The 22,381-nt window shown below is 42.3% G+C and overlaps 1 protein-coding gene across 1 annotated transcript in view; it reads left to right on the forward strand.

Annotated features, from left to right (window-relative positions):
* LOC135111287 (uncharacterized) overlaps positions 1 to 22,381 on the forward strand; it is a 262,066-nt gene that overhangs the window by 208,268 nt on the left and 31,417 nt on the right. The window contains exon 11 of the mRNA XM_064024524.1: positions 4,247 to 4,274. Within this exon, the coding sequence (XP_063880594.1) occupies positions 4,247 to 4,274 (28 nt within the window). The remainder of the gene's footprint in view (positions 1 to 4,246; positions 4,275 to 22,381) is intronic.

The raw sequence follows: 22,381 nt of genomic DNA on the forward strand, positions 1-22,381 counted from the left end.
AGCGAGGAGAACGAATATAATGTTTCTGCGGGTCTCTTTGTGAAACCTGGCTTTGTATTTTTGTCACGCAGTGGAAACATGCAGGGTGGTGAATATAATGGCAATAGTAATGATGTTAACTATGTACTGCTGCTGCTGCTACTACTACTACTACTTCTACTATTACTACTACTACTACTACTAATAATAATAATAATAATAATAATAATAATAATAATAATAATAATAATAATAAGAAAGAAAGAAAGAAGAAAACGCATCAACAGGAGTGACAGCAAACTTTTCTCATGAAGTCAAGGAATCGAAACCCAGAGATTTAAAAAATTAATTTATTTTATGGATTATAGAATCTGTTGTTTCCTTATGCTCTATACGACTAATTAATTTTCTTTTTCACTAAATCAAGTAAGCGTCTTTATCACAGTTAAACGATAGGGGAGAAAACTGCCAAGTGAGAGGAAAGAAAAAAAAAACTTACTGCTTAAAACTTTTCTTCCTTAATTAATTTTGTTTTTTTCTTCTTTTTACTTATAATCTCCCAGTGTCATCAAATCTTTTCATCTCTTCTCCTTACGCTCTTATTGCCCTCTGATTATATTACTGCTTTTATATCCTAGTAATTTTCTTCGTTTTTATGTGTCAGGAGTTCCTGCTTCCCATTCTCTTTACTTTCTTTTCTATACTCCTTGACACTCTCCTCCTTACTCCTCATCCTCATCCTCTTCATCGTACTTCTCTCACTTCTCCTTCTTCCTTAGTTTCCTCCTCCTCCTCCTCCTCCTTCCAAAGTATCACCCTCCCTTCTCCCATTTTGTTCCCTCCTCCCTCTCTCCCTATCTCCTTCCTTTCCTCCCTTCCTTCCTTCTCTCCTTCCATCTTACCTCTTCTTTATTATCTCCATTACACCATCTTCCGGGTCATTATCCTCGAGGGGCTTTCTTCATCCCCTTCAAGTGTCTTCTTATATTTATTATCCTCTCGTTTGTTCTGTCTCCACGCACTTCGTCAGCTTAGGTCTACTGTGAAATGGCCATCTTTTTTTTTTTTTTTTATTATCGTTATTCTTTCTGGTACTTTATCGTTTCGCTATATCTGTTTCATGGTTTTTATTATTTGTTTTCATACTTCGATGGATATCAGTGCAGTGAATCGTGAAGTATCATCGGTGATTCATCCGCATCTTCTCTCTCTCACCCATCTATCATCCTTTCCGCTCCTTCCTGCCTCGTAATTTTTCCCTCCCCTCTCCCAACCCTCCCTTCCCATCCCCTCCCACCCTCCCTCCCTCCCTCCCTCCCTCCCTCCCTCCCTCCCTCCCTCTATCAACGTTCTCCTCTCTTCCTTCTCTCCATCCTTCCTTGCCTCTAAATTTCTTCTTTCTAGTTCCTCCCTCCCCCTTCCCTTCCCTCCTATCCAGGCTCACCCTCCACTTTCCAGGAACCCTTAAGAGCGCTTTCCTCGCTGTCATCAAATGTGTAGCCATTAGAATGATAATAATAACCCTCCCAATAAACACTTGAAGAGAGCTTCAATTGACAAGGCAACCGGATATTGACGGAAGTACCAGTGACAACACTGGAGGCAGAGGTTAGATATCCGTAATGAAAGACAGTAGGGTAAAGCTACAGAGTTCCATAAGATTTGCGATTTGAGATTTTCAAGAGCAAAAACAACCATGTATTTACAATAGTGCCAGTGACAACATTAGTGGCAGTTGTAGGATGCCGGTGATGAGAAGCAGTAGAGAGGAAGGTTTTAAAGAACTGTCGGGAATCAGAGCATAGAGAATTTTTTATTAACTTTTATAAAGACTGTTGATAATATGATTGTGAGAGAATAGCGCTAACGTCAACATTGGTGGCAGTTGTGGGATGCCAGTAATGAGAAACAACAGAGGGAAAGCTCTGTAAGAATCATGAGTTATCACAAGAAAGGAAATCATTAAGACGTTTGCTCTTTGTGCCAAGACAACCCTGATACTATAAGTGTAAGAAAGCAGTACTAAATTAAATAGTCGGATGCCAATAATGAGAAGCAATGGAGCAAGCCCTTTAAGAATTTTCAGTGAAGATGAAAATTATGTAAAGAATCTCCTGATGGTTTATTTGCGAGGAAAAAAACAAGAGTGGTGGCAGCGGTGGGATGCTGAGAAAATCCTCCACAAGGATCGTGAAGGAATTATAAAGAAGACTCTCAAGACTCGGGCTGTGGAAAGCGGTCTTGAGAGCGAGAGAACAGATAGTTAGGCATTGCTCGCGGCGGCAGCGGGATTTCCGTTTGAACTAAATTGGCAACCACTTCTTGATTTCAAAGGAACCGAACGTCGAATCATATATTGAGTCTTGAGGTGAAAAGTGATGCTGGCGTTTTATCTGTTATAGTGAGTATTAGCAGAGAGAGTGAGAAACCAAAGTGGGATAAGTGAGTCTTATCTTCCTCAGCTTCCTTTCTTCTTACCGTCAATACGCTCTTCACACGGCATTCATTCCTTACACAAGAGAAGAAATAAGGCTTTTTTTAATATAACATGAAGAGCAGAGATTTCAAAGAGATACGAAGAGCAAGCAATTGAAAGGAAAATAACAATCTCTCTCACTCTCTCTCTCTCTCTCTCTCTCTCTCTCTCTCTCTCTCTCTCTCTCTCTCTCTCTCTCTCTCTCTCTCTCTCTCTCTCTCTCTTAATAGCCGGATAAACAACTTGAGTGGTGTTTTTTGAGTTGCCAGTGGTTGTGTGTCATCAAGAAAGAGGAGAAGGAGGAGGAGGAGGAGTTAGAAAAGAGATTGTTGCTGAAACCTCTTCCTCCTCCTCCTCCTCCTCAGCTCCTCCAGGACACCGTGAACGACCCTCCCGAAGAAGGACTAAGGAGGATGAACATGAAAGAGAGGAAGAAAGGATGGAGAAAAAATGTAGGAAACCGTAAAATGAACACGTAAGGAGGAAATATTAGAAAAATGAGCCTGCGTGGGAAAAAGGGAAAAAAAAAGACGAGTGTGGAGAGGGAAGTGAGGGAAACAGAGGGGATGAAGAGGCGGAGGTTGGAAGAGGAGGGTAAAAGTTATAATGTATCGTAATGATGAAGAGTGCGAGGGGGAAGACGGGATAAATCGACGAAAAAGATCAAGTCATTACAGAGAGAGAGAGAGAGAGAGAGAGAGAGAGAGAGAGAGAGAGAGAGAGAGAGAGAGAGAGAGAGAGAGAGAGAGAGAGAGAGAGAGTCTACACGTAATAAATAATATGCAGCGGTATCATTCTTATTCGTCGAGTGAAAATATCCCCGTGGTAATTTTCCAGGCGAGTGAGTCAAGTTTTCCCAGCGAAGGCACGAGGCGACCCGGGGCGAGCTGAGCCGAGCAGATCATGTTTGTTTTGTGGATTCCCCGCGAGCAAGTAACCTGCGTGTGGGCTTTCCTCCCCTTATGCTTTCTTCCTTTTCTTCTTTGTCTCCTCACTCATGTATTCCTTCCTCTTTCTCCTTTTTGCTTTCCCTCTCATACCTTCCTTCTTTCTCCTCTGTGTCTTTATGTCCTTAATCTTCTGTTCTTTTCTCCATTATGCCCTTTCTTTCTTCCTTTTCTCTGTCTTCTTCCTCATTCCTTTCTTCCTTCTCCTCTTTCCCTTCTCCTTCATACCTTCCTTCCTTATATCTTCATTACACCTTCCCTATTCCTCCTCTCTGTCTTTCCCTCAATGCCTTGCTTCCTCATTCATTTTTTTTTCTCATGTCTTCCCTTTTTTCCTACTCACTATTTCCCCCGTGTACGTTCCTCCTCCTCCCCATTACTTCTCTTTCCTCTTCCCCATCATCTCTGCTCTTCGCATCTCTTACCCTCCTCATATTTTTTTCTTCTCTTCACCTCTTTATTTCTCTTCTCTTATTCTTCTTCTCCCCCAATCCTTAAGTTTCCGTTAACCTCTCATCCCTACAATCCTTCATGTCTTTCTCCCTTTCCCTTCTTCCCTTTTTCTCTTCTTCCCTTTCTCTCTCTCTCTCCCTTCCTCTCTTCCTCTCCTTGCTCTTTACTGCTATCTGTTTCCATCCATCCATCCTTCCTTCTCTCCTTCCTTCCTTCTTCCTGTCCCACCTGTATGTACCTTGAACAGACAGACTAACAGACAAAATGACGGAGAAACAGATAGACAGACAGACTGAATCGTTACTATTTACGTATATTTCTTATTTAACTTATGTTTAAATCCTTCATATTCCCTGCCTGTCCATTAACACTACTTCCTCTTCCCCAACAGGTGTGACGCGCCCCTCCAAACACCTGAGGTAAGACACTGCTGTGGCTCTTCCTCTCCCGCTCCTCCCTCGCCAGCCTCGCCTTTACAGCAATGCCCTTCTTTCATGCGCCTCTCCCCTTACATTGCCTTAATTGCTTTCCTCTCCTTTTCCTTTCCATTCCCTCGCCTCCCCTTCCCTTAGTCGCTGTTCGTAAAGCTGTGAGTAAAACGAGTGTGACCCGAGTGTTTAGATGTTTGCTCTGTTTATGGTGTAGTAGTAACAGTCAGTAGTCGAGTAAGAGCCGCCCTCACTGCCGCTGTGTTTAGCTTCTCCCTCCGTTTTAAGTCCTCTGACCTGATTCAAATGTGTTCGTTATCAGGTTTCGTAAGAAGATTGCCACCAGATCAAAGGACTTCAGACTGAGACAAAACTAACCACAGAGGAAGGGAGTGCAGTATGTTACTCGACTCCTGACCCTCACCATTCCTATTAGAAGGCCACATTGGTTGCTGAGATGAGCAGTAGAATAACATGTGTTTAAGTAAAGCCTTTAAAATACGGAATCAATAATGGATGCATAAGAACAAAATAATGAACCATGATAAATATGACAATAATAACTACATTGCTATGAAATAGAAATCGAAAATCCAGACAGTAGTAATAATCTTCATAAATCTTTCATGAGAGATAATTACTTTGGGAGAAATTTTCATAGAGGGATCTACGTTGATGGAATTTACTGAGGTAGAGTTTATTTGCATGGATATAATTTAAATTATAGGCAGGACTCCTTTGGCAGTGTGTACAGTGTGTCCTGCTTCAGTCCTCACCGGCAGCACACCACTTGTATATAATTCCTACTTGTGTTTTTAGTTCCCCTTATCAGATAGACTCTTTTCATAACATAATTGCTAAAACACATTTCATCCTCCATGAAAAGAGTTCGTGAATGTTGCCTCATTATTAATGTTTGACGCAGTGTGCTCGAAAAATACCCTAATTAAAACAAAGAGAAATATTGCCTCTTTCATCCTTTTGTCCAGACGCAGCCATTCATTTGAGCGATGTTTGCACATCCAGAGAAAATTAAAGATTTTCTGTAATATTTATTTTCTTTAACGAAATAATAAAAGACCAAACTGTAGAATTCTCATATATATATATATATATATATATATATATATATATATATATATATATATATATATATATATATATATATATATATATATATATATATATATATATATATATATATATATATATCCCTTTCCAAGTTTTGAAAGTTTTTAATGGTGTTCATAAAGTCTATCATATTCCCAGGATTGTATTGTATGAGGGTATATTTCTAATCAACTGTGTCTCCATTGGTGAGGTGTTGTGTAGTATGAGTGTCCTGTCACGGGTTCGTTTCCTAATTGATGCCTCTCATGACTGAACGTTTTCGATCATTTTGGCACTGATTCAGAATACGAGGCAGTGTGTGTGTGTGTGTGTGTGTGTGTGTGTGTGTGTGTGTGTGTGTGTGTGTGTGTGTGTGTGTGTGTGTGTGTGTGTTCTATTCTGTTCTGTTCTGTTCCCTATTAGTATACCTCGTATTGAAGTAGTATTCCTTCTCATAACTTAAATATAATCACAGTGCAATGTATAGAGCTCTTAACATTCCAGACTATTTAAAACCTTTGCTCTCCTTTCCGCAGACTGAAGATGAATTCATTTACTTTATGGATACTAGAATTTCTTGAGCACCTGATAAGTTACAACATAAGCTAATTCCACAAGTATGTAATTTCAAACGTAGTCGAACAGCACAAGCAAAAAACAAATTCCCACGAGTTATTTCGTTAATAATATACTGCAAGGAATTGAAGGAGCAAAACAGACTGATTAACTGCACAAGCAAGGCACAGGCAAGGCAAGAAGAGGACAGTTAGCTGCGTGGATAAACAAGGGCGAGAAGTGTCCACCTACTAGTCGTCCACTCCAGGCGTTTACAGTTCTTGGTTTCCTTAGTCATTTCTGTATTTAATTCTCTCTAAAGGGTGCAGCGCGTTTTTCAGACATCAAAGTTGGGGAGAAATAAGAAATGAGTGACAACTGGGAAAGAAACCGGGAAGAAAATAAGAAATGCGTGACTACCGGTGAAGAAAACGGAGAATGTGGTGACGGACTGACTGATGTGATAAGCCAAGCGTGTTCTTTTGTTTTCTTGACGAGCACGGAGGTTGGCTGCCTCCCTAATGTCCCCCAACCCCCCCCCCTCTCTCTCTCTCTCTCTCTCTCTCTCTCTCTCTCTCTCTCTCTCTCTCTCTCTCTCTCTCTCTCTCTCTCTCTCTCTCTCTCTCTCTCTCTCTCTCTCATTATAATGTCACAAATGGAGGCGAGGGGGCAGGAGGGTGAGAGGGAAAGAAAGACACGTGCAAGGTAACACAGGGAACTCAGGAATGACTTTATCTAATGTTTGAAATAGTCTGTCTCCCTCACCCATTAGGCCATAAAGTGAGTCACGCCTCCCATTCTTCCCCCACACACCCATTGCTCAAGGGCGTTAATGAGGCGTGAGGTGCGCGGGACCCCCAGGTGTTCGCGCCACTGTCACCGCCTCCCTGAGACCGACGTGGGGGCTTACGGTTTGATTATTATTATTACTATTATTACTTCCTCCACTCACGGCAGCTTATCAAGGTGGGCATTGAATTTATTGAGCTGTGTATCGACGTAGTTGTGTGTGTCTGTGTGTATCCGTGTTTCTGTGGCTCGTTTTATGAAGACAGTGTATTATTAGGTTGTAGAGTGTGGCAGATGTGTCTACAGTGTAAAACGTGCTTACAGAGAAGGGAGGGAGGGAAGGGGTGGTTCAAGACTTGAGATTGAGGGAAAATGTTAAATACAGAGGAAATTAGTGTGTGGCATTACAGTACTCTTGATAATGTTCAATAAAAGAATAAATAAGAAGATAGATAAGTATATAAACAAAACAAACAAACAAGAAGTAAGAGAGAATAACTTACAAAAGAAAAGACATTTTCGCTTACACACATCCTAAAGATAAGTTATTCTTTCACCAAGCTATTGCTGCTGTTCTTCCTACCTGAGCTAAACAAAGAAAAAGGACTAAATAAAAAAGATATCCCTCACTCACATGCATCGCAGCAACTTTTTTTTATATTTTTTTTACACAGAAGAAAAACAAAACAAGCACAGAAGAAAAATACGTCTCTCACTCACTTGCATACTGGAAACAAGTTACTTCAACACCAACACCAAACAAAACAAAACAAAAGGCAAAAGACAGGAGAAAAACATCCCTGCGCTCACTTCCATACTAAAGGCAATTTACTTGCACACAAGTCAAATATTTTATTGTTGTACGGTATATGAATTCGTTTCAAGACACTTATCCTCTAACTTTTGTCAATCGTTTCTGACTTTTTGGAGATTAGAACCTCAGTGGGCTTTTTTTTTTCCTTTAAGTTTGTTACCCTGGGCCGGTGCTCCTCCTACATAGAAAAAATAAATAAATAAATAACATTGAAATAGTCCACCCCAAAAATGTAAGATATGAACGCACATTTACACCCCACTAGGTAAAAGTGAAGTCAGCAACTCCTCCCATGCAATCAATATATCCAAATCCCTGCCTGCTTAATTTGGAGTCTTTTACTTTTTATTGTTTATCCTCATAGATTTGACCTACATCTTAGCTTTGTTACTTTTACCTTCCATTTTAACATTAATAGTACTTTCTGTATTTCATTTTATCATTTCGCCGCCATATGACAGTAGTTGTCGCGGCCCCACGCAAAGAATTTTTTAACCACATCATCATCTCTAGATAAAATCATTCTTTCGGTAACTAATTCGATAGCTCGGGGACAGACAAGCCCTTGCCAGTGCTAGTGATCGTGTTGTCGCGTCGCCATCCTCTACAGTCACCTTTCGTTATAGGCTCGTCAAGGGGGTGGCGAGGGCGCGGGGAGAGAAAGTAGTGAGAAGGATTAATGATACGACAAATGGTGGCAGCAGTTGGGATGAGCGGAACATATGGGAAGGGAAGAGTTCTTGATATCAATTAGAGGAAATGAGTGTTCGCAGAGAGAGAGAGAGAGAGAGAGAGAGAGAGAGAGAGAGAGAGAGAGAGCCTGGGAGGAGGGGAATCAAGCTGAATTTAATGGATGATTAGACTCCGAAGGTCAATGCCATGTTATGCAAATTAAGAACTGGAGTGATGATAGGCTGGAGAGCAGAACGGACCGAGAGGGAGAGATAAGACGTGAGGGAGGGCGTGAGGGAGAAGATAGAGTCACCAGGGGGATAAAACCTTCCCACTATAGCCTACAGGGGACGGTAAAAGGGGCCGGAGACGGGGGAGAAGGGTAAGTGAAGGTCTTATCCGGGACTAAGTGGAGTGAGGGTAGGGGAGATGGGTGCCAAAGCCGCCGTCAGGGTCGAGTATAAGATCCCTAGGGGCGGAGGGTCTTGGTGTTGCTGATGTGTCGTGGGGTGATGTCTTTAGGTGTTTTACTTATTTGCTTAGTTTCCTCCTTTCTCTACCTTTTCTCTCTTCTCATCTTTCTCTTCAGTCTCCCCGTTTTCTCTCTGAATCACTTATCATCCCACTCACTCACTGGCTCCTCTCACTCCCCTCTCACTTCACTCTCACATCTTTTGGCCCCATCGTCTCGTAGTTATCTTATCCACTGGCTCCTTTCCACCTCTGCAGTCTTCCTTGTCGTCTCCCTCTTGCTTCCTCATTCTCCTTCTGAATCGACCTTTCTGTTTACATTGCCCTCCCTCAGGCTTTCTCTTTCTTGCCACTCAGTTATCTTCCTTCTGTCTAATTGCCCTTAATTGTATCTCTCCTCCTCTTCCTTGTCGTCGTTGCCCTCCTCCTCCTCCTCCTCCTCCTCCTCCTCGTAGGATGATGCGTCACACGTGATTAATTGTTTGACATAATCCCGTTTTCGTTCCTGCAAGTCAATCAAGCCTTAGTCAGTTGTTTATAAAAGATAATAGGTAGTGCCAGGGAAGTTAATTTTTTCACAGTTCTTTCCAATCATATCTTCCAGTTAATGATTATAGTGAGGCAACGTCTTTTTTCTCACCCTCTCCCTCTCTCTTACTGTGTGCAAAAAGTGGCGTGGTAAAAGTGAACACCGGGGATAAAAACGAGTGGGAAGTTTTTGAAGAGATGCGAACGGGCGGGTAGGATAGATGAATGTGGGGGAGAGTCAGGAACACAAAGGGAACAGTGCGTAACCTGATACCCCATTAACCTCCACCACTCCCTCTCTCTCTTCTCCTCCTACTCCTCCCACCCTCCAACGCTCCTTTTCACCCGCAACGTATCAATTACTGCACCGGGTTCTTTTTCTCCTAACAGGTTTGATGTAATTATCTTGCGTTCTTGTCCACAGAAAAGCTTGAAAAATGTGAAATAAAACACTCTCCGCTGGGACCCAAACGTTACTTAGTGTCTGTCATTGTGAGGATGTGAATGTTTGACAGAAATGGTCCCTCTTTGCTGTTGCTGTTGCTTCTTTTGTTTTTGTTATTGTTGTTGCCCTCTGCTGCTCCTGTTGTTGTTGTTATTACTGGATCCCTTGCTTTTGTTGCTGCTGCTCCCATTGTTACTGTTGCCTCTGTTGTTGTTGCTGTTGTTGTTGCTGTTGTCGTCGTCCTCGTCGTTGTTGCCGCTGTTGTTCTTGTTGTTGTTGTTGCTGTTGCTGTTGCTGCTCCTACTGTTATTGTTGCTGTCCCTGTTGTTGTTGCTGCTGCTGCTGTTGTTGCTGTCCTTGTTGTTGTTGCTCCTGCTATTGCTGCTGCTGTCCCTGTTGTTGTTGTTGTTGTTGTTGCAGTCCTTGCTGCTGCCGCCTTTGCCGCCGCCGCTGTCACACTGTACAGGGCGAGATCCCTCTCATCAGTAGTAATAAACGAGGGAGGCCAAGCAGAGAGGATCATAATCGGAGCCTAATGGAAAAGGATCCGATGCGATAAAGTGGAAATTGGAATGTAGTCTAAGAGGATTGTGGCGGCGGTGGCGTGGTGTGTTTCAGATGACTTTGTGGCGCCAAGGTCTCACCGAATTCCCCGCTTGAGTCCTTCCTTCCCTTTAGTTAGCAATTTTCCACCATGTCCCATCATACCTCGTCTAGTCCACATCCTCTTTACACCACTGACCTTAACTAACCAGGCATTCACTCCTAGTCCCTCGTTTTGTAAATACACACTATACACACGTCTTCTTGCCCTCCCTCTCCGCTACCACCACCACCACCACCACCACCACCACCACCACAACACCAGCAGCCTCTTACTACATGTGGAGGGTACTGACTTGGCGATCACACGCTCCGTTTGTCTGGTAATATCGTAAACGTGAATCAATCTTTGGGCTCGGCGGCGGGACTCGAGAGTTGAGCGGCGCACTGGGTATTGGTGGACTAGGGCTGGGAGGGAGGGAAGAGAAGAAGGACAGCGGACTTACAACTTGTTATGAGGCGATTAGATGACGAATAATAGGTAGCGATTTATATTAGGCCTAGCAGGTGGAGAAACCGGCGTCTAGTTTAGATAGATCTTACCTACGTGTTACAGTATATCAAAAGCTTGCTAGGACATGAAGGTTTGCTGTATATTCACTGGTGTGCAGGGGAAAGAGACATGATAAAGGAGCAGTGTGTAACCATTGAAATACTCGTGTTGTGGTGGTTTATATTCAGGAGCTGCTTTGTGTGAGTCAACTGGTCTTTTATTAGAATTTTCATGTTTTTTTTTCTTTTTTTTTTCCTCGTATCCACAGTGGCGGATGGTTGTAGAAAAATGTTATGAAATATTTCCCCTTCCAGAAACGCTTAAGGTGAATGTTTTAGTATCTGAAAATAGCATATGGTTTACAGAAATCGTATATAAATTGTACAGTCACTATTGATATCCACGGTAATTGTAATGCGGAAATGTACCAAAGTGTTCATGTGTACGAAGAAAACTAAAATCAAACTAGATAAAAAGAACTACCCTGTTATTGATCCTCCTCCTCTTCCTCCTCCCCTTTCTCCATCATCTCGCCGCCATTACCATTCCTTTCCATTTCTCTCTAGTAACAGTCATCACCTCTTGCGGCCCCTCACTCGCTCCTGCCTCCCTGTATCCTCTCACAGACATCCTTATTGCTCCCTCTCCCTTACCTTCCAGAGAGAGAGAGAGAGAGAGAGAGAGAGAGAGAGAGAGAGAGAGAGAGAGAGAGGGAGGGAGAGAGAGAGAGCCGCAACTCCCTCTTACGGCTCTTCTTTATAATTACAACCTTAATAGTGCGATGTGTTACGATAAGAGTTCTCTATGTGTGTGTGTGTGTGTGTGTGTGTGTATACTCCCAACACACACACACACACAATGGCTGCCAGTTCGGTCAACGTACACGCCAAGCTTGTTACATAAATGGCGTTCAAATAGAGCGCCATTTTTCTCTCTTGTATTTATTGTTGGTATACTGTGAAATGTTGGTGGTTGTGAGGGGGAGGAAGGGGGGGGGCGGCACTCCCTGGTCTGCTGCGTTCCCTTGGTGCGTCTGTTGCTTTGTGTGGTCTGGCTGCGGTTACCCTGCAGACTCTTTACTTTTTCCTTATCGTTATTTTTTTATCTATTTATTTATTTAGTTATTCATTCGTTCGTTTACGTGTATACGGTATCTGTTTATTTTATTTTTTTATTTATGTTTGTTTTTTTTTTCCATTTATTTCTGTATTTATTTGTTAACGTGTATCGTCTAGGTTCACTGAAATGAAATAACTGCTTTTAGCACCAGAGGAGTTGAAGAATGTTACATGACGCTGCAGAATAAACACACACGTTCATACACAGAAAGAAAAACAACAGCCAGGTAATATTGTTGGTAATTCAAAATGCCCTGAGGAATTTCACACTCCACTGTCTGAACAAAAAGGAAATATTTGTGACACAGTGACTTTTTTTCTTCTTCTTTACTGTTATCTACACGTTTCTTGAACTGTGACCTACAAACAAACATTCCACTGAAGGCAAACAAGACACAGTCAACACGCGAGCCTTTGTTCAATATGGGCTGTCTATCTCACGGTGTTAGTTGTTCTTTGTAGCTTCTGTATTACTTTTGGTGAGTGGAAACGCTGAAGGAAAGAAAATTACCACAACATCATCACCATCATCACCACACACGAGCAACATCAATCGCCACAGCTACCACAGCACAAGACCAATATCACTCTGAGTCCTCTTCACCTCCTCCCCCCTCGGTCTTAATGCTGCACTCCCGAACAATATATGCTGGAAATGATCAGGTGCATATCACAGACGGAACAAGGAGGTAAATACTGCAATATATATTCTGCAATTATTCTGGATTAAAAGGATATATGGACATAAGTAGATGGATAGATAGAGAGATAGATAGCTTGTACAGGTGTGCATACATATATGTTTCCATTCATACATACATACATACATACTGTACATAGATTTTTACAGTTACTTAAAAAATGATGTCAAGTTTAATGTGTCGCTAACTTGTTTTTTTCTTTTTTTATCCGTTGTATTCCTCTCCATCTGTAAATTAAAGTGGAAACAAGCCTTAGCACCATTACGTCTTTATTGTCACTCTGATGTGCGCCATGTACCAATTAGACGCGTCACCAAAAAGTTTTAAAGGTCACCGCATCAGTGAATGTCCGCCGGGCGTCACCGCTGGCTGCCGGGGATTGGGGTGGAGGCAGCGGCTGTGTGTGGGAGGAAGGCTTGGGATCTATAGAATGAATTACTACCGTGCATCAAGAGTAATATGTTTCCTTGTCTTTATTTTTCTTTGTGAAGGAGGCTGAGCTAGTGCACGGAATAAAAAGAAATGGAAGAAAAGCTCACTCCATTGTTTCTCTTTAGTTATTGACGTAAGACCAGAAGAAAATAAGGAAAGCTGCAAGAAAGTGTCGAACCTACATGTGGTAGTTCCTGTTTGATATATATCTATCCATTTCCACTGTCATCCTTATCAATAAATTTGTCTAATCTTTTAAAGTTCCCTAATGACTCCACCCTAACAGTCTGATTACTGAGCCCATTCCATTCATCCACCACTCCATTTGAAAACCATTTCCTTCATATCTCTTTTTAAATCTAACTTCATTAACCTTGAACTCATTATTTCTTGTCGTATCCTGGTTACTTATCCTGATGACTTTGCTTCTGTCATCCTTGTTATATCTTCTGTACCACTTGAAGAATTTTGAGTTCCCTTTTCTTATTAATAATATTGCGATGAAGCATTAAGTTAGAATCAAAATCAATACTGACTCACTGAAGCTCAATGTATGTTGTTGCAATCTATTTATCCGTCTATCTATCTACCTATCTGTTTCCCTACTCACCTATCTATCTATCTATCTATCTATCTATCTATCTATGTACCTCTCTATCTGTCTGTCTATCTGTCTGTCTGTCTGTCTGTCTGTGTCTGTCTGTCTGTTTCTCTATTCATCTTTCCATCTGTCTATCTTTATTGTTAATGTACTCTTAAACTCTTCTATTGTCTCCTTATCAACAAACTTGTAAGCTGAGTGTCTTGAAAGGAAACCTATCTTTGTGTGTGTGGGAGAAATGCCGAAAGTCTTCTTAGTAACAAATGTATGGGTGTTATTCAAGCGGCTCTGTGTGGATTACTGGTAGTGTTTTACAGTGCCGAGAATTAGTGATATTAGTGATGTTATTTACTTATCATAGTGTCAAAACATCGTTACAGCGACTATAACATGTAAAGTGAACCAGCACCTCACCACTGTCCGCAAGGTGGGAGGGAAAATGTGAACCGAAATGGTAAACAGGCTATAAAAATTAAGGCTGTTTTCGAACGTATCTCTTTTGAGGTGTTAATTAAATTACGTGTGTCAAAAGTTGGAACTGTTAATCACTTGTGTAACTGGAACCAGACCCGGCCAACACAACCAGGGCAACACTGCGCTAATCAACGGCATTTGTGACAACCTCTGTGTGTGTCACTACCTTGACCTCCTGCTGTGCGTGAGGGACAGTGATGCGTCAGTGTGGGATGGGGAGGGAGTTCCTTGTTGCCTAGAGACGTGACCTTTCACATTGTCCTGACCTCATTCCCCTGATTTGCCTTCCTCCTAACAAGACTTATTCTCATCTTACACGGCACAAGATGATCTCGTTTTTATGGTGTCAATAATCAATCAATCAATCAATTCTTCCTTCCTTCTTAGCATTTATCATGGTCGAATGGTCATATCCTAGCTCCTCTTTTCGAAATTTAGTTTCTGGTTACGTTTCTGAGATGTTCTTCATTCTGACTCCCTCTGTTTTGTGTGTGGCAGTAATACTGGAGCTCTGGTGGCAGCGTTGACTACATTTATCTTGACACAACATCTTACCTTGTACATGACCGCTGAACCGTCTTATAGCTTCTGTTTTCAGTTTGATTTTCACAATAGGGAAGTCGAGATGTGACTGAAACGGCCACCAGTTTCATAGATATAGAAATCAACCTCACGTTAAACACAAACACATATTCATCTGATAAGAACATATGAAAAGAAGGGAAGGTACAAGAAGCCATCGTGCCTACATACCTACCTACCTATCATGCCTATCCATAAATTTGTCTCATCACCTTTTAAAGCTCACCTAATAATGATGATATGTAATGCACGGTAACTGATGCAGGGAAAAGTATGTGCAGTGTATGACCTTGATTTAAACTCTGACATACGTAGGAAACATTGTCGCCCACACCCGCCTCCTGCATTCACTCTCTAGGCCATGTGTATTGACCGCGTGTTCCAGGGACGCGGGACAGGGGCGGAATGTGATAAGAGACCCTTGTGTGCTGGCGTGTGTGTGTGTGTGTGTGTGTGGGCAGCTTATAATTAGTTGCCGAGTTGTGTCAAGTTGGAGGGCTTGGTGTGGTGGAGGGAGTGGGAGGTTGGATAGAGGGATTGGCTGTAGGGAGAGCAGTTGGAGGATAGAGAAGTTGAAGGAGAAACAGTTGGAGGTGGAGAGACTGAGTGGAGAGCAGTTGGAGGAAGAGCTGTTAGAGGGAGAGGAGATAAAGGCAAAGTTGAAGATGTGCAGTTGGAGGAAAAAAGATTGAAGGGAGAGCAGTTGGAGGGAGAGAGGTTGAAGGGAGCAGATGTCCAGCATGGGTTGCAGCATCACTCATCCCACAACACCCCACACTACCTTCGGACACCCTCTTCATCCCTCCATCTGTCCAGTCTTGGGTGCAGCATTACTCATCCCACAACACCCCACACTACCTTTCGACATCCCCTCCAGCCCTCCATCGATGTTGAAGGGGTTTTAAGGGAAGCGACTATTGCCGGCAGTTGCAGCAGTTGGAGTCTGTTGTGTCTGTGTAGCATACAGTGAAGGAGTCTGATACCAGGATTGTGTGTGCAATTGTTATGGTCAAAGTTTTTCTTACTGACGGATAATCCAGCTTAGCGTGTAGCGTCCCTCGGTGTGATGTGTAACGTTGGAATGTGTGACACTGTAAATATATATGACCGTGTTTCAAGTGCGATGTAATATCATAGGACGCTGCATGGTAAATATAATTCAGTGCGGCTTGGTAACACCTGTAAAACGTGTGTGGTATTGGTAAATGAGTGAGGATTATTATTTAGCACGATGGTGAGGCGTGTTGCACAGTGGCGGTGATGAGCCAGGGTTGTAGAGGGCGCCGCTCCTCTGGCCAAAGCAGCTGTTGTAACAAGACAAGGATGTGCATAACATCTGTACATGTTCGATAAAGCTTTACCCAGACATTAATGAATTGTTGGCAGAAGCAAGTCACCAATTCGTATCTCGTCCGTCCCTTGTATGAGGAAGGAGCTGCAATCATTCTGTTCATTCCACTAATAGACAGAGCTATAATCACAATAATGGGTTGGATTATCATCATTAGCATGTAAAATAAGGTAAGCTATATTTTAGCAGCGACTTGTTGCATCATGCTTTTAATTCAGGTGTGTGCGTGGCATCATATATCGCGGGAAATAAATGGGGTGACTCGAATAAGTGACTTCCGGCAGAGTCTGAATCGCGAATGAGACTTCAGTCAGGCGTCCCTCTGCCAAGGTGTTGAGGGGTCGCTGATGAATCTTGGGCAGAACAGCAGTGTAGCTAAGTCTCTAGTGCCACGTTGTTGGTCAACTGCATCATTTGTAAAACTAGGTTGCTACTTTCGACTAATGAAAAGTAGTACAAGATGAATATTATATATAGTAATAACACATGGCTTAATAATGAGCGTGTCTCATTCGACAACTGTACGGTTTTCAGGCCACAAAAGAGGACTGCCTCGTAAAGCATGGTGTTATTAACGTGTCGCAAATCCATCGCCACCGCCAGGATCCTTTACTGCCTCACACGTGCTTGTGGCTGGACGCCCTTCCGCCCTTCCCGTCGTCGTAAATTAATGTAATAGTATAAAAAAACACAATAATTACCGTCCCCAGCTTTTGAGGATATGTATGCAATGCTGGACATAATCCCTGCTATATAATTAACGTAATAGTCGAGGACATTTGTATTCTTCATGGAAATTGCATTTACGTTACGCTGACCACCAATATTCTGTCCTCCAACTTGTCCTGACACCGAGCACCCTCATGCAGTGGGACTCTGGCGAAGAGGAGAGTAGAGGGCTTGAGTCTCGCTAATCTGGCTTCGTTTACACTCGCTTCGGCACAGGCACCACCAGTTAATTACGAATCATATTCATTTTATTTCTATTTTCTCTCGCGTGATGGTGACAAACCCAGGAAAACCGGAAGGTATATATATATCAAGCTACCATTCAGCTGAGGACGCGGATTTTTGCTGCAGTTCTATTGGACGATTTTAGGTCCTTTTTTATTCCTACTTCCCTGAGTAATGATTAACCTCTCTCACTCACTGAACGAGTATTTTCATCCTTTCAAGGTCTTTAGCTTCCGTAAAACAGAAGCACCATCAGACAGCCACACACACACACACACACACACACACACACACACACGCTGCGTCTGGACCCTCAGTACTGGATAGTCTCAGATTCGTGTCTTCATCGCAATCAAGGCGGAATTCTGTTTCTTAAATCTGAAAGGGATAATAATCACGCTGACATACATGAGAGAGAGAGAGAGAGAGAGAGAGAGAGAGAGAGAGAGAGAGAGAGAGAGAGAGAGAGAGAGAGAGAGAGAGAAAAAAAAAAAATTGCGTTAGTGCCGTCGTAATGTCACACTGCAGGTAGTCATTAGTGAAGAAGTTAATGGTATATCCTGGAATGAGACTGACCTGCTCATTTGAACATGTATTTTTTTTTTCTGGCATTTGGCAGACTTGTCTCCACTTTTTTCTTTACCCAACTTTGATACTTTCCACGTAATATGTTAGAAATTAACCTGCCTGCGCTTAATTTCCATGCCATTGCTTCCCATCTGTGAGGCGAGACACAAATAACTTGGGTTACATCAGAGTTTTGAAGAGAAACCGAACACCTCACGTTAAAGATCCATTTACTTTTGTTACTTGTTGGAAACTGTTTCTTTTTTTTCATAACCTATTTCACTTTCTTCGTGAGGCGATCTTCAATACGTACAGCGCTTCTGTTGTTTCGATTTCTGATGGTGTCTGTCAGATTATACCTGCCAAATTTATTCTGCAACATCATCTCGTCTCCAGGTTCTTGATTCTACCCACCATACTGCAGTCCATCTGACAGCGGATGCTTTTCGATCATGTCTCATTTTCAGCCTTCTTGTTACTACAGGTGTTGCCGCTGGACAGACGGCCCTTCATTATTGTATTTCGGCCCAGGACAGCGTGGCTCTTAGCGTCCTCCGTGAACTATGTCTTTTCGGTCCGAACAAGGTATCCACAACCCCCTTGAGTGTCCAGGAAAGATGCATCTTGGTTAGCTGTCGCTTGCCTAACTTCCGTGGCAGCAACTTTGTGTGGTACCATGGGAGTTCTCGCCACTGAACTTTTGCAGGAGGCCAAGCCAGTCCTGCCGTCGAATGTTGTTCAGAAAGATGTTAGGAAATGGGTGTAACTCATAAACGTGCTAAGATGGCACCATGGCACCAACTTCTGTCAATTACCACCAACATTCAACACTGGTTTATCGTAATAGGTTTATCGTAATACATTATCAGGTTTCTGTTTTTAGACCTTGCAATTCATCGCGAAGGCTGCAGCCAGATCCTGCTGACAAACCCGAAGTCTGACACTGGCGTCGACTTTGAAGTGAAGCCGTTTTTCACAGATTTTAGCCGGTGTGGGGGACTCCCTTCCAGCGCATCAATTTTTCTAGCAGAGTTGCCTGCCATTCCGTTATCTCTTCGTCCTGCACAGTGTTCACTACTGGAGGGGACGCGTGTGTCTTTTGTGATTGCGACGCGACTCTCATGTCATGATAATGTGCATTTATTTTTTTTTTCATCTGTTTATATATTTTCATGATTTTTATACTGTTCCATTTATTTTTGTCTATTCATTTATTTAATTATATTATATTATATTTTATTTTATTTTCGCTGGGTTCCAGCACGTCTCAGTCGAGGTGAGGCTGCGGGCAAACGCGGTGTTAGCTACAGCTGCTTCTCTCGTCCTGCCCTTACTTTCTTTCCTTCCCTCCTTTGGAGCTCTTCCCCACTTCGTCATTCACGCTGCTCTGCAACAAAGATCAAAGTCAGAGCTGCCCTGCAGTGTAGGAGACCAGTGTGAGGAATGCCTTTCCCAGTGTTGCAGAAAGACAATACTTTCCGTCTTTCTCTGAGACTGGTAGAGCTGCGTCTCTCCCACCATAAGAAAAGCTTTGCTGTTCCATATTTCATACCAGATAATAGTACTTATTCTGAATTATGATAATATTTTTAGCATGTAGTTTTCTTTTTAATACTTTTATAAGGAACACATGACGTGGTTGTTTGTCGCTAAGGAACTGACTAAGAGAGCAATCAAACATTTACATGAACATTTTAAATTCCTTAAGTAATATTCATAAAACATTCCATTAACACGTCACAAATTCTACTTTATTCTGCATAGAAAAAGTTAACCTCTGCCGACCCTGCCGGCCATGTCTGTTGCTCAAACATTGAACGATGTTTGGTTTCCCTGAAGGTTAAAACTGCATAGTGCTTCGAGTTCAAAGAAGAAAACGTGAAATCTATGTTGTAGAATGAGGTCTAACCTATTTTAGGGAGGATTGGCTATTTCTTTAAAAGAATAGTTTATAATTAAGATAGTCGAGTAAGTAATGAGAAATTAAATAATGAAAATTAAAATAAGTTCATCCTCCACCACCTGAGCTGCCGTCGGTGCGGGGACGGGTGCTCGCTGGCTGACACGTGAAGCAATCCTCACCCACTGGAAAATTGGAGTGAGCCGGTGATGAGTGTTGTGATGTGAGCGATATTACCGTTGTGGGAGGGAAAAATCTGATTTGGAGAGTCGGAGAGTCAGAGAGAGAGAGAGAGAGAGAGAGAGAGAGAGAGAGAGAGAGAGAGCCAATCGAACCATATATTCTTGAGGACCTCAACGATGCACTCTTGCCACTGATTGCGTTCCTCCCTTGTCTCGAGCTCTTGATGGCCACTTATTACTATCATGCGTGGGGAAACAAACAGGATTACAAGTTCGAAGAGATACTGAGGATACCAACAATAATACTGGAGGTTGGACGAGGCAGAAAGAACACGGCACTCTCTCTCTCTCTCTCTCTCTCTCTCTCTCTCTCTCTCTCTCTCTCTCTCTCTCTCTCTCTCTCTCTCTCTCTCTCTCTCTCTCTCTCTCTCTCTCGCAGGTTATTAGTGAGCAAACACTTGTGAGACGAAGTTTTTGACTCGTACACCTGAGAAATGCTGTCGATTAGTTTTTCAGACTCGTGTGTTCGTTTGATTCCTCGCTCATTTTGAAGTATAAATTAAGAACTGAAGGAGAGAGAGAGAGAGAGAGAGAGAGAGAGAGAGAGAGAGAGAGAGAGAGAGAGAGAGAGAGAGAGTAGATAGGAAATGAGATACAAGAGGATGAGGAGATGACAAGAGATATAATAGCTAGTGAAAATGAAGGAAGACAAGCTTAGTTAGGAGCAGATGCAGGTATAGATGAATGAGTAGTAGGAACAATGCGATGAGAGTAATGGTAGTGATAGCTGTAGTGGTGGTAATGATTTTAGTAATTGTTGTGGATATTGTTGTAGTGGTAGTGGTAGTGGTGATAATACCAGTAGTAGTAAGCTAATATACGGTAGTAGTAGTGAAGTATGAAGACAATAAATAAACAGAAGAATCTATAACTATTTTCTCCTCCTCCTCCTCCTCCTCTTCCTCTTCCACCACCACCATCACCACCACCACCACCACCACCACTCCTGCCACTTCTCCCCCTTTCACTCGTCGTCATCACCGTCTACACCGTTGCCTTCTTCGCCTTCCACTTGCCTTCTTCCCTCCCTCCTTCAGCGCCTCCTCCCCCTCCCCTCCTGCGAGGTAGAGAGGTGGCGTGTAATTACCAAGGAGCAGAAAGTCGACAAGAACTTCCTCCTTCAGGCAACATCTGCACCGCCTGTCGAACACACGCACCAGCCTTTTCTTTTAAGAGAGATTTCTTTCTCGCCTACTACTAGTACTCGTATAGTGGAGTTCCCCCTCCAGCCGTTGCTCTTACTTCGAGTTTCTCTCCGATCTCCGTTTTCTTTCTTTCATGTTTATTTGGGCTTGGCGTTTTCTTCGGGTCTTTTTTAGGTTCTCTGTTCCTTCATGTTTTCTTTCGTCCCTCTTATCAGTTTGACGCCGTGTCCTGTTCATTATTTTTATTTTTATTTATTTTTTTTCTCTCCTCATTAGTTTCTCTCCATTTCTCCCTTTTCCTATTAGTTCTCCTCTAATTTCACCTCTGCCTGGTTACTTACTGTTTTATTAAATTGCTTCGTCTCTCTCTCTCTCTCTCTCTCTCTCTCTCTCTCTCTCTCTCTCTCTCTCTCTCATTTCTTACCTCAGCAAACTGCAAACAGATAAAAAAAGAATATCAAGTTAATTTTATCGTTTCTTTGCTGCAGAGATATTTAACAGAGTGCAGTTCGAAAAATCAAGTCCAAAAAAAAGGTTGAGTGTTAATAAGAAAAAAAAATAGCTTCCATGAAAAAGATAAAACCAATTTTCTTTTCCTTTTCTCGTGACATTTAATTTTCCCTTCTACATTTTTTCCTGTGTTTTCACTTTTTACTTTCTTAACTTTTTCATATCACACCAGTCTTCCCTTTCATAATTGCTTTCCTCCCACACGCGCCTCTCTAAGTCAAATACCTTATACCTCGTCCCGCCTCTGCGCCTCACCCTCGCAAAATGGCTGGTATTCTTAACCGTTTCCATTTTGTATTTCCACTACTTCTAAAGGGCTCTAGTGGAAGCTATTGAGGAGTGTTTTCATGAAGGTTTTGGGCAACGATTCTATAACACTGAGAAAACCACCAAGATTAATAAGTTATGCTGCCTTTGAAGAATCGCCGTAATGTTTTTATCTACCATTTATCGCTTACTAGTATAAATTTGTAGGAAAAATTGCCATATTTATTTTCTGTAAACATATTTTGTCAATAAGCTACTACTACTTATACTGCTAAGCGCTCTCCCGGCAGTCTCGTTCCTCTTGTTCCCTGACTAATTGAATATTTATAAGTACGAATTGACGCGCAAAGGGAATGACCGGGAGCGTACAGAGGAGCTTATTTCACTTGTCAATCTGCATAAGCTACGGAAGTGAATGATTCTGCCCTTGGTTTTGTTTGTTTTTGTATAGTTTTTTCGTATAGTAGTGTCCTCGTTTATCCTTAATGACGTTCTCCTCCTCGTTTTCTATGTTTTGTGCCGATGACGCTCTCTCACTTTCTCTCCGTTTTCTTTGTTTTGTGCCGATGACGTTCTTTCTTCGTTTTCTTTCTTTCTTTTGTGCCGATGCAGTTTGTTCCGTTTGTATCAAAATGTGAGCGCTATGAGATTTTGATTCTCTCTCTCTCTCTCTCTCTCTCTCTCTCTCTCTCTCTCTCTCTCTCTCTCTCTCTCTCTCTCTCTCTCAACTGTATCCAGTTTTAGTTTGTTTATTTTTGTCACTGTATTCTCGTC

The sequence above is a fragment of the Scylla paramamosain genome, chromosome 21 (genome assembly GCF_035594125.1).
Source record: "Scylla paramamosain isolate STU-SP2022 chromosome 21, ASM3559412v1, whole genome shotgun sequence".
NCBI classification, from domain to species: Eukaryota; Metazoa; Arthropoda; class Malacostraca; order Decapoda; family Portunidae; genus Scylla; species Scylla paramamosain.